The 17,152-nt window shown below is 54.0% G+C and overlaps 1 protein-coding gene across 3 annotated transcripts in view; it reads left to right on the plus strand.

Annotated features, from left to right (window-relative positions):
* The window catches only part of DLGAP4 (DLG associated protein 4), an 83,667-nt gene that overhangs the window by 2,476 nt on the left and 64,039 nt on the right, over positions 1-17,152 (plus strand). For 2 of the 3 annotated variants that reach the window (XM_021688984.1, XM_021688983.1), the window contains exons 2-5: positions 1,206-1,447; positions 4,046-4,160; positions 6,776-6,826; positions 9,525-9,765. In XM_021688984.1, the coding sequence (XP_021544659.1) occupies positions 1,206-1,447; positions 4,046-4,160; positions 6,776-6,826; positions 9,525-9,765 (649 nt within the window). The remainder of the gene's footprint in view (positions 1-1,205; positions 1,448-4,045; positions 4,161-6,775; positions 6,827-9,524; positions 9,766-17,152) is intronic. The other variant, XM_021688985.1, reaches the window with a different exon arrangement.

The following is a 17,152-nucleotide window of genomic DNA, read 5'->3' on the forward strand; positions in this document are numbered from 1 at the left end:
GACTGGGACCGTCCCTCAGCCGAGAATTGGCCACTGGCAATACGGGCACCTGGAAGGATGTTGTATCTGTGTAGATGTGGTGATTCTGGGAGGGCGGTTTGCATGTGGTGAAGAATGGTGATGCTATATACACTGAGAAGTATGTCACCCAGGCATCTGTGGTGAAGCGTGTCGAACCTAGCGAGGGTGTGCACTGTGTGTGTGTTGAGGCAAAGACACAGTGAGGTGGGGACATGCTGCCCTGTGTCCTCAGTGCGGCGTGTTCGTGAGGAGGGTGTGAGTATGCTCTGTGTTCACGTTGTATACTTGTTGGGGGGCATGCAGTGATGAGTGGCTGCTGGAGGACATGTCCTTAGGGAGATGGGGGGTGGGGGAAGGTACGTTTGCTCTCTGAGATGTGTGTACATGGCAAGGTGTGTTCGCTCTGTGCTTGGGCTGAGGGACCTTGTAAGTGCTAAGATGTGTGAAATCTTTCATCATGAGGTGAATGTCCACTGTGTATACATGTCAGATGGGAAAACAGCCCCTTTTCCAGGTCACTACCTGGCTGCCAGACCCCCACCAGTCTCTCTGCACGCTATGCCTGGCCTTACCCACTAGTAAGGGATACAGGATGTCCCTTGGCTCCAAGACCCTGCCGCTCTACTGATGTGCTGGCATCCTCTGACCAGTCCTCCCCCTACCCCCATCCTAGGACAGGATCTTGGTGCCAGGTCTGAGGGCCTCAGTCTGGTCTGATGTTCTCATCTGTGTAGTGGGATCATAAGCCATCCTCTAAGATAGCAGGGTGACATGATGGGAACACAGTGGGTGCTCAGAAAAGGAGCTGCAGTGAACACCCACTGTGATCTTACAGCCTGGCCGGTTTTGCTGGGGCACACCCAGCCTGGGATCCATGGAGAAATCTGAGGTCCGAGAGGGGCAAGGATTTGCTTAAGGCCACCCAGTGAACTTGTGACAGAGCCGGCTCTGGAACTCGTGTCCTTCCCAGCCCGGGGCTCTGCCCTGCTGCTGGGTGACTTCAATGGCAGTACCCAGCACGGAAGGCTGAGACCCTACGAGGCGGGGAGCCGGGGAGCTTCAGGGTCCGGGGCACCATTCTCCAGGTGTTGGGCGCGAGGATGGGCGGCCAGCGGCGCGCTGAGAGTGTGCGCTGCCCCCCGATCCCTCCCCACCCTCGCTGAGGTCTGTCCGCCCATCCTCAGGTGCCTGGCGGCGGCGGCGAGTGGAGCACCGCGCTGCTGTCCCCGCGCGACGCGGACGCCGCGGCCGAGGGCCCCATCCCGTGCAGGCGCATGCGCAGCGGCAGCTACATCAAGGCCATGGGCGATGAGGACAGCGATGAGTCCGGCGGCAGCCCCAAGCCCTCACCCAAGACGGCCGCGCGGCGCCAGAGCTACCTGAGGGCCACGCAGCAGTCGCTGGGAGAGCAGAGCAACCCTCGCAGGTGAGCGCGTCGCCCCTCTTCCTAGAGCCCCGCCCACAGGCTAGCCCGGCCCCCCGGAGCTCCGCCCCCCGGGAGAGCCGCTCCGAAGTCTGAGTCCGGTCCCAGGAGGTCTCCGAAGTCCCGCCTGCTGGGAGCCCCGCCCACAGGCTAACCAGCCCTTTGGAGGCCTCCGCGCCCCCCGCACGTGAGCTCTCCCCTGGGAAAGCCTCCTCCGCTGTCACAGGCTCCGCTCACTGGCAAGGCTAGTCCATAGGTGAGCTCCTCACAGGCGTTTCCCACCCCCGGGAGCCTCGCTTTCCTTCCCTACGGCCCATAGGTGAATCCCGCCCTACAGCCTCAGATCCAGGTGAACCCGGGCTCCCCATAATCCAGGCCCCCTAGGTAAACCCGACTTTAGGTTAAAGCCTTCTCCCTGAGATCCTCGTCCTTAGGTTGGCCCCTTCCTTTGACGAGTTGACTCCGGAGAGCTCCGCCATAAGCCCCCCACAGTTAAGCCCTGACCACCGGTGAGTCTCATCCTTTGGTAAACGATAAGGAGAGTCTCTCTAGAGTGACTGGCCCTGCCCACAGGAGCCACATCACCAGGTGAGTTCCACACCCACAGGGGAACTGGGCCAGGGAATCCTCTTCTTCAGGTTAGGAGAACCCTGCCCCTAGTGATCCCACCACTTGTACCAGCAAAGTACTTGCTTTCCAGGGAAGGCCAGAGCCCCCTCTGCCCTCGGCCCTGTAACTGATCCCTGTGGTGAGCTCCTAGACTGGGGAGGAGGATGTATCCAGAAGTCAAAGGGAGATAGACAGCCTTCACCTGTCCTGTCACCCTGCCTGGAATTCCACCATTCAAGCCCTTCCCTGTTGCTTTAAGACTTGGAAGAGTTAATGAAAGTATGAACAAATGAGATGCATGCACACAGAAAACAACAATTAAAATGTTAGAGAAAGGTGAGACTTTCGCATGCAGAAATCACCATGGGGATCAGAACAGAAAAGAATGAGAGGGAGGAAAAAAGTTACAGAAAGCCCGTCACCGGGCGCCTGGGTGGCTCAGTCGGTTAAGCGACTGCCTTCGGCTCAGGTCATGATCCTGGAGTCCCAGGATCGAGTCCCGCATCGGGCTCCCTGCTGGGCAGGGAGTCTGCTTCTCCCTCTGACCCTACCCCCTCTCATGCTCTTTCTCTCTCTCAAATAAATAAATAAAATCTATAAAAAAAAAAAAAAGCCCGTCATCAAGTACAAAACAGGTAAAACTTAGTAGGAGGGATTCAAAGTCCTTTGAGGAAAAGAAACAAAAGCAAGTCGGAAACAAAAAGAAGCATTAAGGGAAACAAGCTTCGTCCTAGTTCTTCAACTACTGAGGGCAAGAGCCGAGGCTTCTGGGAGGAGGGGGCCTGGGAGGACTGCGACAGAGGGAAGAGAGCAGGTAGAGTGACAGAGCGCTGAGGCAGAGGGGCAGTGTACTCTGAGAAGCCCGGAGTCTCCTTGCCACAGGGATTTGCTTAGGGGGTTCACAGTGGGACAAAAGGCAGGGAATGGCCTCCAGCTGGGAATTCAGGACACCACTGGCCAGTCCCAGGTCTGTCCCTCTCTGAGCCTCAGTTTCCCCATCTTTAAGTGAGGGGGCTAAGCTGGATGATCTCTTAAGACCCCTTCTAGTCCTGGGAACCTACATTTCCATGAATGACCAGTGGGCACTGAGGTGGGAAAGGAGAACAGGACCCAGGCCCAGACCTTGAATGAGAGGAAATAAATAATAATAATAGCATCAGTAGTAATGGGCGCCATTTGTTAGCACTTGCCGCACTCTGGGCTCTGTGCCTGCCCCAGTGCACTTTAGTGTGATTCCCGAATCCTCCTGATCACAGCCCCATGCAGGCAGGCACAGTGTCACCCCCACTTTGTAGGAGAGGAAACGGAGACATGGGCAAGGGGTCATGACTTGCCTAGGGTCACCCAGTGAGGAAGCTCCATTCCAATCCAAGCCCATCTATGTCAAGGCCTGAGCTGTTGGGTGCTTGGATCTTAACCCAGAGCAGTGGTGAGGGAGAAATCCAGGGTCAGGTAGATGTGAGAAAAATTGAAGAGCAGGGGCCATGAGAAGTGCAGTCTGCAGGGGTCTGGTGGAAGCTACCTGGATATTGTGTTGAAACTGATGCCCTTTGGGCAGCTCTAGCCTGAGATCAAGGCTGTGAGCCTTGACCGACCTCCTCTGTCGGCGCATCGGATTTGCCCCAGACCTGTGGGGGAGAGGGCTGTAGCATTGGGCTGGTGTGGGCTGCCTCGGTTTGAAATGCTCAAAAGTGAGCTTGTGCTGCCACCTCGTGGCTGCAGCAGACATGACAGGTGAGGATCACCCCACCCACCAGATTCAAGCCTCCCAGAGCTGGGAGCTCTCCCCTTGCTCAGTGTCCCTGACCTGCCTCCCCCACCCTATCTTCACCTCCCCCCACCCCCCGCCCCCCGGACACTACGCAGGCTGGCAGTGACTTCTATTTTTCCCTCTGCCACTGGATGGCCTTGGCCAGTCTTTCCCCCTCTGGGCCTATTTCTCAGGCTGAGCAATGGGTGGGCTGAGCCCTGTCTGCTCCCCACCCTCACCAGGAGTCTGGACCGCCTGGATTCAGTGGACATGCTGCTGCCCTCCAAGTGTCCAAGCTGGGAGGAGGACTACAACCCCGTCAGCGACAGCCTCAATGACTCCAGCTGCATCAGCCAGGTGAGGGTGGCAGCTATAGCCAAAGTCAGTGGGCTTGGGAGATCCCCAGCTCTCACCCAGGAGGAGCCCAGGGTGAGTGGTGCCCAGAAGTCTGCACTGTGCTTCTGCTTGGTCTTTGTTCCCATAGCTGCCTGTGTACGTATGTCTGTCTCACTGACTGTCCTGTGGCTGGAGAGTGGTCACAGGGCCTGACATGCCATGGCCTGAGCTGAGGGCCCCGAGGGAGGGGCCACAGCACTGCTATAGGCCGAGGAGCCCTGCAGAGAGGGAACTGGAGACCTGAGCTTGAGTCCAGTCTTCTCACTGAGAGTATGACCCCAGGACAAGTCACTCCCTCCCTGAGCCTCAGTTTCCTCATTTACGCAGAAGGGTGATAATTCTTATTTCAAAGCGTTGTGAGGAATTAAGGAGATAGGAACGTAGTGTTCTCAGCAAAGGGTAGCTAACTTTATGGTTATTATTGTTATCTTGCTGTATGACCTTGGGTAAGTTGCTTCTCCACTCTGGACTTCCATGTCCCACAGGCTCAGTAGAAAGTCAGAACTTCAAGGTCCAGACACATCTCCCACTAACAGCAATAAGCATGCTGTGCTGCACTTTTCATTCTCTTAACTCCCAGCTCCTTGAAGCCACGTCAGGGGGTGGGGGGGGGAGGTGTGCTTATTATTTATATCCCCAATTCACAGATGAGGAAACTGAGGCTCAGCTGGGTGAGCTCACACAGCAAGGAGGAGGCAGAGCTGGGCAGAGATCCGAGGCTGTCAGACCTACACCTGGACCCCAGCCCCTGCCATGTGCACAGTACTTTAGGGCTTGCAAAGGGAGGACCAGCCAAGTTTCAAGGGCTCCCCTATAGTGTGGATGAGGAGACGAGGCCCAGAGAGGGCAACACCTGCTAGGAGTAGCAGAGTGGGGCAGTGGAAGCACCCGATGCGGCCCCAGCCTCCTTTCTGGGCAGGGACAGGCCCCAGGTCCCACTGCATGTAGCCCCATGGCCCAGGCTAATGCGCTGCTTAGCACTGGAAGGCTTTCCGATCCCAGCTCCTCACCACTCTGCTGTTCCTGGCCTGGCCATAGCATCCCCCCTTGGCCCCCTAGCACTGTCCTCAGCACTCAGCACTGTCATTCCCAGACCAAGGAGACTGACCTCAGACATGGGGAGGAATAGAGCACCCCAACCGTGGCACTCTGTCCCTGCCACCCTCATGCAGGCCCCACCAAGTCTCCTGGCCTCCAGGCCTGCCACCTGCACTCTGTTCCCAATGGCCAGAGGGAGCTTTGTGACGGATGTAAGGCAGATCACACCATGTCCCTGCTGCAAACCCTCCATGGCTCCCGCCTGCCCCCAGTGAAAGCCAGACTCCTTATTCAGCTGGGTGCGGGCCTGCCTCCCTCTGACACGGGATCTCAGACGTTCAGCCACACCTGCCTCCTTTCTGCTCCTCACACACCTCACACACCTTGCTGTTTCCTCTCCCAGGAGCACCCCTCTCTCAGATCTTTGCTCAGCTGGTTCTTCTCTGTGTTTCCAGTCTTGGCTCAAATGTCACCTCAGGGGAACCTGCCCTATCACCTGTCAAAAGGATCCCCCAGGACACCGTTCCCTTATCCTGCTTGATTTTCTTGACAACACTATCACTGTCTGGAGTTATATCTGTTTATTTACTTGATGTCTGTCTCACTCTTAAGACCGGGAGCTCCCTGCAGGTGCGGACCTTGCCGTGTGGTTCCCCATGACGTCCTTGTCCTCAGCACGTGGGCACAGGGCACATGGGTACCTGCTGAATGGATGGCTTCCCTCCCTGTGTCTCCTATCCTACCGCGTTCTCTTGTCTCTCAGTCTTCTGTCTTTGTGTCTGTCTCCCTCTGTTTTTCTCTCCCCTCATTCACATTTTTATCTGACTCCCTCTCGTAGGTCCCATATCCATATTTCTCTCTGAGTCTTTCTCTCTCACACACCCCATTTTCACCTCTGCCTGGCCCGGGCATCTGGAACACTTTGTCCTTTGGCTACACAAAAGGGTGCATGGAATCAGCCAGGCTGGGGACCCCAGCAGGTCTCTGCCACTCCCCTCTGCCCAGCACACCTCTCTCCTAAGCCAGGGTCCTCTGAGCCCTCAAACCCTCACCCCTAGAAGCTTGAGTGACCCGAGCCACATATGTGCCCCTAGAGTCAGAGATGTCCCAGCTCTGACTGTGTCTCTGAGGCCTTGACTCCTGCCAGAAGGAGCCCCCTTCCCACCAGGCACTGGACTATGTAGGCCCTGACCAGGGAAGAGAAGGCTCTGGGCTCTGGGACTAATCTGTAGATCTGGGGGGTGGGGGGCTGCCTGCCTAGGTGAGGGGCAGCAGACAGGGCATCTCCCAGGGGCCAGACCAAAAGAAAGAAGTGTAAACAGCAGATTACAAAGCCTCGGTAGCACCCAGCCCCTGAAGGAGTGAGCCTCCCATCCCTGGAGGAAGCTAAGTGAGACCTCCTAACAGACTAGGCCTCAGCCAGTCTGAGGAGGACATTAGCCCAGCTAGCCACTAGTCCTCTTGCAGCCGAATCTGAATACCCTACCCCAGCCCCCAGCCTTGGTCTCCTCATAACCCTCCCCCTCTCTTTCCTGCAGATTTTTGGACAGGCCTCCCTGATCCCCCAGTTGTTTGGCCATGAGCAGCAGGTCAGTATGCTTGCCATTCTCTCATACCCCAATCCCAGAGTGCAGGGCTGGGTCTGAGGCCTGGCACCTGAGGGGTCCCAGCCCCCAGCCCCAGCAGGTGCCAGCAGCGCCAGGGCCAGGAAAGGCACCGCCCGTGAGCATGGAGTCGAGGCTCACGCTCTGCCCTGACCTTTCCCTCACTGACCCTTTCACTTCACTTTTCTGCACCTCAGTTTCCTCTTCTCAAAAATGGGAAAGAATGGGCTAGGTCCTATGGATGGGGCAAGAAATAATCCCAGGGTAAAGGAAAGCGGACCCTGGGAGTCTTCTAGCTAGGGAGACTGTTTTAGTTGGACACGTTGGCAGCTGGGGGCTGGTGGTACTGGCCTCCAGGTCCTAGACCCCAGATTCCCTAACTTTTCTCCTTTCTTGGGCTCCAGCGAGACCTTTAAGGATGTTGGGGTGTTGGCATGAATGCAGACACTTTTCCATTTTACAGAACTTGGTGGTGGAGCTAGTCCTGGCCCTCTGGCTGTTTGCCCTAAGGGTGCCCCCTTCCTGGGCACACCCACCCTGCCCCGGAAGTGGCCCTCTCCTCCTTCCCAGCTCCAAGACCAGAAAGAGATGCTGAAAGGGGCTCCAAGCTCATCCCCTCACTGTGGCCAGGAGTGGACAAGTGACCTGTCCAAGGGGCAACACTAGTACTGGCCCCTCACCTCCTGATTCTAGCCGTGGATGCCTCATGTGCCTGCCTCCATGTTCATGTCACAGTTCTTCTCAAACACAGTGTTCCAGAGGGTCTTTGGGGAGCCCACAGGGGGCCAGCTGACCTCTTCCTCCGCTAACTTCCACAGGCTTGTAGTAAGGATGTGATGTGTTAACATACAAAATTCCAGGGTGTTCCCTGCACACAGTAATTCCTCAGTGACACACATACCAACAGCTCTGACCAGCTGGCCTAACCTCCCAGAGCTCGGGAGCATCTTAACTGATACTTACAAATCCTTGCGCTCACCCCACGGAGCTTCCTTTAATAATAGGGACAGGTCACCAGGTGCTTACTCTCCTGACTCTGTTCTCAGCATGTGATATGAATGATCTCATTTAATCCTGACAACAATCCTATGAAATTTGGTCTCTAATTAGCCCTTATTTTATAGATGGGGAAACTGAGGCACAGAGCAGTTAAGTGACTTGCCCATACTCATACTGCAAGGAAAGATGGACCCAGGGTCAAAACTGGCAGTCTAGTTCCAGAACTGTGCCATGCCTGCAATCCCAAAGCAAGACCTCATTGCCCTTGGCAATCACAAGGGCCTCTCAGTGTACTTCAGGTTACAGCCGTGGAGGATAAACACCTGTCTCTTTCAAACCTACTCCAAATGAATGTTGGGTATGCCACATGGCCTACATTTTAATTTATCAGTGTTGTCCGACAGAACTTTCTGTGAAGATGGAGATGTTCTGTACTACACGCTGTCCCGTAAGGTGGCGTAAGCAAGTGAAATGTAGCTAGTGTGGCTAAGGAACTGAATTTTTTGTTTAATTTAAAATTTAGCCACATGTGGTTAGCTGCTACCAAATTGGACAGCACAAATTTAGACCTTTCCAAACATATATGCTCCAGATTGGGTGGTGATCCATCTAGTCATTTTACCTGATGCAGTGCCAGGCATTTCATTTAGATAGGAAACACTGACCCAGAGGATGGTGATAGTCGGGAGGTCACACAGGCAGAGCTGGCCTCAGGCACAACTCCATCTTTCCTCCACATGGTGCTCAGTCAATTTCTGCCCCCTCCCTTCTTGCCCAGGCCTCCCCTCAGGACCTCCACTCAGTGTCCATCCTTTGCCCGCCGACTCCTCAGCTTATACTCTGTGGTCTCCAGTTACCATCATGGCCTGAGACCTGGGTCAAACAGACTCTTCCAGAACCCTTGGAGAGTATATGTATGGCGGGGCCCTGTATGCTCACACTCTCAGCTGCAGATCTGTAGGATCTTGGATGGCCATCTCTAGAGAGACACTTAGAAACCATCTAGATAAGGTTGAACTAGGAGTGAGATGACAAATAGTATGTATGCCACCATTCTGCATACTGCCCTGGACATCACTAATCAATCCTCACTGCCACTACCCTCGTTCCAGTTTTCTCTTACCAGACTGTCGCATCAGCTTCATCTCTGGCCTCAGCCTCCGTTCCAGACTCCCTTCCCAATATTCATTCTGTACTCCAGGGCTAGACTAATCTTCCTTAAATTCATATTTGGAGTATTGATTCAGCCACTTCCTCACTGGGTACACCTGGCAAGTATCTTCCCCTCACTGGCCCTCAGTTTCTTTGCTTGTGAAAGTAAAGGAATTGGACCATAAGATGGTAATTATCTAGCACACCTACTGCCACCTCCCATTCCAACATTCAAGGTAGACATTACTAATTGATGATAGCCTTCTTTGTGGCTGAATTCAGATGTGACCTCAGGATCTATCAGTTGATCAGTGTGAACACACAAGATCCACTAAGTGTCCTTAATAGTTTCTCCTGCATTGTAGACATGGGAAAATTGTGGTCCAAAGAGTGAGATGTGAGGAAAGGGTGAGCTGACTTGAGCCGCCCCCCGCCCCCGACTCTCCAGCCCTGCCGCTGAGCCAACCACCAAGCATCCCTTCCCTCCAGAATGGGCGCTGCTGGCCCCTGACGCCCGCCTTTGCCCGGCTAGGTACGGGAGGCAGATCTGAGTGACCAGTATGAGGCAGCCTGTGAGTCTGCCTGCAGTGAAGCGGAGTCTGCAGCCGCCGAGGCACTGGACTTGCCGTTGCCCAGCTACTTTCGCTCCCGCAGCCACAGCTACCTGCGGGCCATCCAGGCGGGCTGCTCGCAGGAGGAGGACAATGTCTCCCTGCAGTCCCTCTCCCCTCCGCCCAGCACTGGCAGCCTCAGCAACAGTCGCACGCTTCCAAGTGAGTACTGAGATTGGGGGCAGGGGCTGTTTGTTTCTCACAAGGGAACCCCCAGGGACCATTCCTGGTGGACCAGATGTGGGGAATGCCGGGGAAGAACCCATGGTGGGCCAGCCAGGGTTGGAGGGATAGTTAGCACAAGCGGGAAGGCTTGAGACTGAACTTCCCACCAAAGGACAAATTGGAGCTCAAACGGGGGTCACAGAGGGAGATGTCATCACTGGCAATAGGGTGAGGGGGTCAGAGAGGGCCCCTGCTTTGGGATCCTGACCCTGGCTCAGAGCAGCCAGCTGCTGGTGGGCAGGGCTTACTGAAGCCGCACCTCCCTGTTTGGATTAGTTCAGGTAGGCGAACCTATGGTGAGGTTAGAACCTGCAGGGAAGAGGATGGCATCTGCACTGAGCCTTCTCAGCGGAGTGGGTTTGCAGGTGTCTCTCGTGTCCACAGGGACCACCTGTCCTTCCTGACACTTGTTGTAAGTCCTCCGGTGACACTCTGTGCATGATCAGAGAAAAAGGGGAACCTCGCGTCACAGAGTAAACCATGAAAACCAAGACCAGGGAAAATCATAGACTATTTCTGGTTTAGTAGAGAGAGCTTCGATCTTTCTCTGGCTAGCTAGTTTTCCTCTGGGAGTCTCAGTTTCCTCATCTATACACTGAGGCATAAGCCAGGCCCCAGAGAGTTCTTGGGGAGATGAGATCAGGGAGTGTTCAGGCAGGGCCTTGTACATGGTGGGAGCTATTATTGTTGCTTCTCAGACATGACTCCGACTTTCCTGGCAGTCAGAGCAGTTGGGATTGGATTGTTGTAGGAAAAGAGACATGTTTCAAGTGCTCAGTTGGTGTTTGATGTAAATAAATGAACTTGAATCCTATGCATATTCTGTATGAAGGAAATTAGTCTATCGAATGAATGAACTTGCCTTTGTAGGGGGCAGAGCAAGAAACGACTTTGTCTCCCTACTGTCTTTCCAATCCTGGGTGATTTCTGGGCAGATCCCTGAGCTTTTCCAGTCACTTTTAGACCGTAAGGAATAGTCTCATTTTTCGGTGTTAAGAGTCAAGTCTGGCCTCACTGCAAAGCTTTAGTCTTACCAACCTCAGATCTCATGCTTCTGCAGGTAAAGCCTGACTCGGGCTATGAAGCCCGCAGGAGGGAGCTGGGCATGGTGGTCATTGTCGGCTCTGTCCCTTGTTCACTAGTGGCCGTTTCTGGTCCCTCCAGGTGGCAGGGGAAGGTAGCCAGCACAGGTGTTGTCCGATGTTGGGACTTTCTGGATGACCGAAGCCACATGCTGGCTCTCTCTGCTAAGTGATGCTTTTGGAGGGCCTCACGGTGCCTCCTTCCCTGGCATAGGCAGTCCCCCTCCAGCCCACTGCTTCTTATTCCCCCTCTACCTCTCCATCTGCTGGTCCCCCTCCTCCCCACTCAGCTTCTCTTCGCTAAGGGACTTGGCCTTGCTGGGCGGGCATCTTAGACAAAATCCTCTGATGACAACTCCAGCCTCACTTTCTTCCTTTACTCCCATTCTACCTGTGTGACAATGAGGCCCTCACCCTGGGGAGCTCTGGAAGTATGGGCTTCTATGCTACAGCCCTTCTTCCAGACCTGCTGTCATGGGTAACCCTGCCAGTCTCTATTTTAAAGGTCTCCTAGCAGATGCTGAGGCCTGGTTCTAGGGCCTCCAAATCCAGGGGATCCCTGCCAGGCTCTCCCAGGCACCCTGCTACAGTCCCCCTAGGAGCCTCAGGTAAGGCACCAGATTCCCTCTATCATCAGGCCCGTGAGATGTTCCCTAAGTATGAGGTGGGCCGGCAATTTTCTTCAAATAGACTCATCCTCTAATCTTCCCCAAACCAAATCACTCATGAATGGACTAAGGATGGGTCATGGGCTACATGTCCCTGTATTGGGTCCTTGGGTCTGCTTGGGTCCCTGTATTGATCAGCTATTGCCAAAATAGTGCTGCATAACAAAGAACCACAAAATTAGTGTAATACAACAATTAACACATTTCTTGCTCCCACATCTGTGGGTCAGTGGGAACAGTTCTGTCCCACATCTCTCATCCTCCTCCTAGAACCAAAGGGTTCTCCCGGGATCAGTGACCCAACCAGGGCATGTTCTTTTCATGGTGATGGCGGAAGCACAAGAGAACAAGCCTAAGGACACAAGCACATTTCAAGGCCTCTACGTACATACTATCTTCTAAAATTCTATTGTATTTTTATGGCAATGGTGTGGATACAGGGAGGGGTGAAAAATCAGGGTTAATAATTGAATCTACTGTAGTCCACTCTCTTGGCCACATTTATTCACGTTCCTCTCACGTAGAAAATACACTTATCTGGTGCACATGGGTGGCTCAGTTGGTTAAGCATCTGACTCTGGTTTCAGCTCAGGTCATGATCTCAGGGTCGTGAGAGCGAGCCCTGTGTGGGGCTCTGCACTCAGTGCAGAGTCTGCCTGAGATTCTCTCCCTCCTCCTCTGCCTCTCCCCATGCTGGCGCATGTGCTCGCACATGCACACTCTCTCTCCCTCTCGTTCTCTAATAAATAAATAAATAAATCTTTAAGAAAAAAAAAAACACTTATCCTCAAGACCCCCAAAGTCTCTTCCATTCGTAACAGTGGGATCTCATGATTTATGTCGGGTCTGGATGTGGCTCCTCCTGATTGAGTAACCTAAAATCTAAAAAGAAAAAGAGGCCAAAAATTCTATCAACCACCCGCCCCCAACAGTCTGTCCTCTATGGGTGATCCAGCACCTGGCTTTAAATATAGGGAGTGGGCCTCCAGTTATTCTCAGTTTGGGGGCTGTAGTCCAAACCAAGACACTCAAGAAGATATCATGTAGCAACAATACCTCACACCTACTTACAGACATACATGAAGTTGTAGACCCTTAGACCTCTGTATGATATGAAAAGTTATAAAAACACATGCCACATGGATATTCCCCACATGCACACACATACATGTAATCTCTACATACACCTGCATACACACTCACACACGTGTGTCTCTTTCAAGACTCATGCCCCCTCCACACCTGTGAGGAAATCATGCCTCTAGCAGACTAGAGCCACCAAAAAAATTCACCCCCAACATTTTCCAGGTCAGCCCTCCCTCGAGTCTCCACAGTGACCACTACATACTTGCTCGTCTCTCCTCCACCCTCCAATCCCCTCATGCTCAGGAGGTAAACCTACCTGCCTCACAGGGAAAACCAAAGCCACCAGATTTTCCAACTGTGCCCAGAGCTGCAGCTGGTCCATACGGTACCTTTGTGCTGGGTTAGGAAAGGGCACTCCCCCCAAGACACTTAATTGCCGTCTGTTGGAAAATTGTCACGATGTATAATTTTTATTAGAACAAGGTCTTTTTCTGCCATCTGTCACAAATTTGTCATGATAAGTATATAATTCAATTATGTCTGTATTGTAAACAGCACCCGCCCTATATGTGGCATCCTTAGTCAGTGGAAAACTAGCACAACCATCCATGGCAATTCTGCCCATAACGACCTCCCTCCATATAGACCCACACCAACACCAACGCACAGGCCCACCCTATCTCAGCCACTGTTGCCCCGCAGGGGTCACCCCTGCTCAGAAGGTGGCCTCCTCTCCTCAGCTCTGTCTCTAGAAAGTGAGAAGTCCAGGCCCCAGGTACACACAGACCCTTAGGGCTGTTCTGAGCCCCCAGGTTGCTGAGGGGTATGAAAGCTCTTTGTCACTCGCACGTGGGAACGTATGGACTCAGGCCACATGCAGGCAGGTGGGTGGATGTGGGTGAGGAGGGGTTATTGAGGCAGTGAGAGCCCGGAAGGGGAGGGCCTCTCTAGAGTGGCCGTGGGCAGAGCCTGGAGCTGCCCGCCTACCCACCCACTTAGAGCTCACCAGCTTCCCAGCTGCCAGGACTGCTGCCTCCACTCCTCTCTCTCCCTCCCCCCTTCTGACCCAGATTCCACATTCCAGAAATAGCTCTGGCAGGTGACTGGCAGGCAGGGTCAGCTCCAGCTAGGATGGTGGGGGAAGCAGCTTGGCTATATATATGTGCCCCTCCCAGCCAAAGGGCCCACCTGGAAGGGGCCACAGGGGTGCCATCACCCCACAGTCAGCCCCATCCTGCCTTCTCTCACCCTCTGGGAAAGAGAAGAAGAAAGAACAAAGAAGACTCTCCCTCCCACTCCCTCCCTCTACCCAGCTCCCCTTAGTGCTCATTCTCCTCTCCTCCCTCCCTTTCACCATCCCTTTCTTCCAGCTTCCTCTGCCCTCTCTCCCACCTCCTTAGCCTTTGGTTTGCCTCCCTCAACCCTGTTCCCTTCACAGCCCCCTGCTTCCTCCCCTCCCAGTTTCTGGCCGTCCTCCCTCCCTAGCTTCCCCTTCTGTGTCTCTCCCATTCTCTCTGAACCACAAGGGAGGGTGTGGCATCACCCAGGGTCTGGGTAGCACCCCCCACCCCCCAGCTCCTGCCAACTGCGCTCTCTGTACCAGCACATGATTCCATGTGCATGTGTGTTTACACACACACACACACACCAGGTTACACACACTGGGGGGCTCTCCCTGCAGTCCTTGAAGCTCTAGGCTGAGCTGGGATAGGTTCCTGGCCCGGGATACATGCTTGCTCTTTGCTCAGGAACCCTGAGATCTAGTTTCCTCTCTCCTGTGTCACTCTGGGAGGTTCCAGTCCCTCCCTATGCTTCAAATTCTCCATCAATGTTGTGAGGCTTGAGTTTGAGGACCCTCTTCCCCGCCCAAATACTTCCCATCCAAGTCATCCTCTGAGTCCCTTCTTTGTCCCCTCCCCTCTCCCCCAGAATGTTCCCAGTTTCTCTTCTGATTCACTCCCTCCTCCATAGAGGAAGGGAGGCTGACAAAATTCCAGTAAGCAATCAACCCTCCGGTCAGCCTTGTCCCCTTGCAGCCCTCCCCCAGGCCTAGCCCTCCACAATCTCTGATTATCACACTATGGGCTCCTGTCAGAATGAACACTCCAGTTCCCAGAGTGTCAGGGCTGAGAGGAACCTCAAAGACCATTATGTCCAGAGATTGCAAATAGATTTCAACTCCTGTGTTCATCTCTGATCCCTGGAGCCCAAGACTGAGATTTAGTTAAGCAGAGAAGTGTGCCACCATCAACTGGTGATGTCTGCTGTGGCCAGAATATTTACACATATCTGACATTCCTGAGTTAACTCAGTTTAACCTCACATACGTATACATATACACATGTGACACAACTCTTTCAAAGAAACTACAGCATGGAGAAGGTGAGTGTCAGGTCAAGGTCACCCAATTAGTAGGTCAGGGAGCTATTTCCCATCTGGGTCTGCCTGACTCCTAAGCCTTGAGTTTCCCATTATCCTGTGGGCAGGGGAGCCATCCAGGGTTCTGGTAAAGAGGTATGGCATGGTTACAAGAGTTTCCGGGAGAATTACGTGGCAAGCTGGCCAGGATGGGTTGGAGGTCCAGGCAAAGTGAGGACTCCAGTGAGGACTAGGCCTCACTCCTCCTCACTCCAGGAGGCCTTCCCGGAGTGAGTGATGAGGGGTCAGAATTTCCTATTGCTGTACCTCTGCACAGAGGCACTGAGCAGAAGGCAGGCTTCCTCCCAGGGCTCTACCAAGCCTTGGTCCAGGACATTCCTGGTTAATCGAGTGCCTACTGTGTGCCTAGTGCACAAATCATCACCCTGTTTTTAGGCAGACCCATTGAGCCTTCTGGGGGAAATAATGACTGGGCCTAAGGACTGGTGGGCAGGCTATGAAGCCAGGATCGAGATTCGTGAACAAGGGGCATGACTAAGGTGCTCAAATGGAACCATGGAGCTCCTACTAAACAGTGGTTAGGGACATGAGCCTTGCAATCAGGCTGCTCTTTCATTGGACAGATGCTTATTGATCACCTACCTACAGTGGGCCAGGCCATGCTCACCCGGGACACAACAGTGAACAAAACAGAAACCCCTGCCTTCGTGGAGAGTATATTCTGTTGGGGGTTGGGGGTACAGACAAAACAATAAATAACATGTAGAAGCATATGGTTTGTTGGAAAATAGCCCAGAGCAAAGGGAAGGGTTGCATCACAAACAGGATAGTTAGGGTAGACCTCGCTGAGAAACAGATGTTTAAGCAAAGACTTGGAGGAAGCTGGGGAGGTATGCCAGGCAAGGAGGAGAGGTCCTGGGGCAGCAGGGTGCCTGGTGCACTGGAGCAGGGGCAGGGTTCTCTGTGCCTGGGGCCGAGCAAGACTGAGCCTGGCTTGTCCTTGAATTTTTCTAAATAAGTCAATTTAAAGATGAATGCTACGTGAATAGCAGAGGTGTAGCATAGTGACTGTGAGTAGGACAGAGTAAGCTAATACTTTCAAAGTGCTTAGCATAGTGTCTGGCATCGAAATGGCTCAATAATCCTCATTTTCTTTTGTTATTAGTATGCCTTTTTACAAAAATCGCTACAGTGGTATCAGAAACACTGTATCATCTCACTAAGGTTCTTTTCTCCATTTTACATTTATTAAAGAGATACACAGAGAAGGTAAGGGACTTGCCTAAGTCACCCAGCAAGGCAGGTCAGGGAACAGGAGCTGTGTCTGTGGATAGCAGACCTGCTATAACTACAGTCTGGAGAGGTGAGGCGGTAAGGAAACGACTCAAGACCAGGACTAAATGAGAATGGGGAACAGGGCACAGAGAGGTGCCACGAGACATGAAGGGAATGATGGACTTAGGCAGCGCCTACTGCCCTTTGCCCTTCGGGGCACACTGAGTGTGTTGGTTTTATTTTTGCTGAAGAGGAATCGGAGGCTCAGGGAGGCTGAAAGAGCATCTCGTACAAGGTCACACAGCTCTCCAAAGGGTGAATCAGGATTCGAACCCAATCGGGAGGCCTCCGTCTGAGGACAGCAAAGGGAGGATGGAGGGGAGGGGACAACTAGAAATACTTAGGACGTAGAGTCCATAGTACTTGAGGTCTAATTTGACCATGCAGGGTTGAGAAGACCAGCTCAGGATCCTTGCTGTGACCCTCAGTTTCCCCCAGTGACAGCGAGGTGTCGCCACGGTGAGCTAGTACTAACTCGCACCGCTCCTCCCACGGCACGGAGCATGCGTCCCGTTCCAGCTGGAACCGGTTTGGCGGGGCGGCTCGAGGGGCGGAGCTCCCAGTGCTCAGGCATGCGCGTGCCGACGTGAGCGCGCGCTCCCTCCCACCGTCAGTCGGCCTGGGCGTGGGCTGGCTGAGCGCGCCCAGCGCTTGCGCACCGGCCGAGCCGCGCGCGCGCGCGCCGGGCCACGTGCCGAGCGGGGTCTGCGCGTCCCCGCCCGCCCCGGGAGTCCCGGGAGGCGCGCGCGCGCGCGGCTGACGCGGGGGGCGGGG

The sequence above is a fragment of the Neomonachus schauinslandi genome, chromosome 10, assembly GCF_002201575.2.
Source record: "Neomonachus schauinslandi chromosome 10, ASM220157v2, whole genome shotgun sequence".
NCBI classification, from domain to species: Eukaryota; Metazoa; Chordata; class Mammalia; order Carnivora; family Phocidae; genus Neomonachus; species Neomonachus schauinslandi.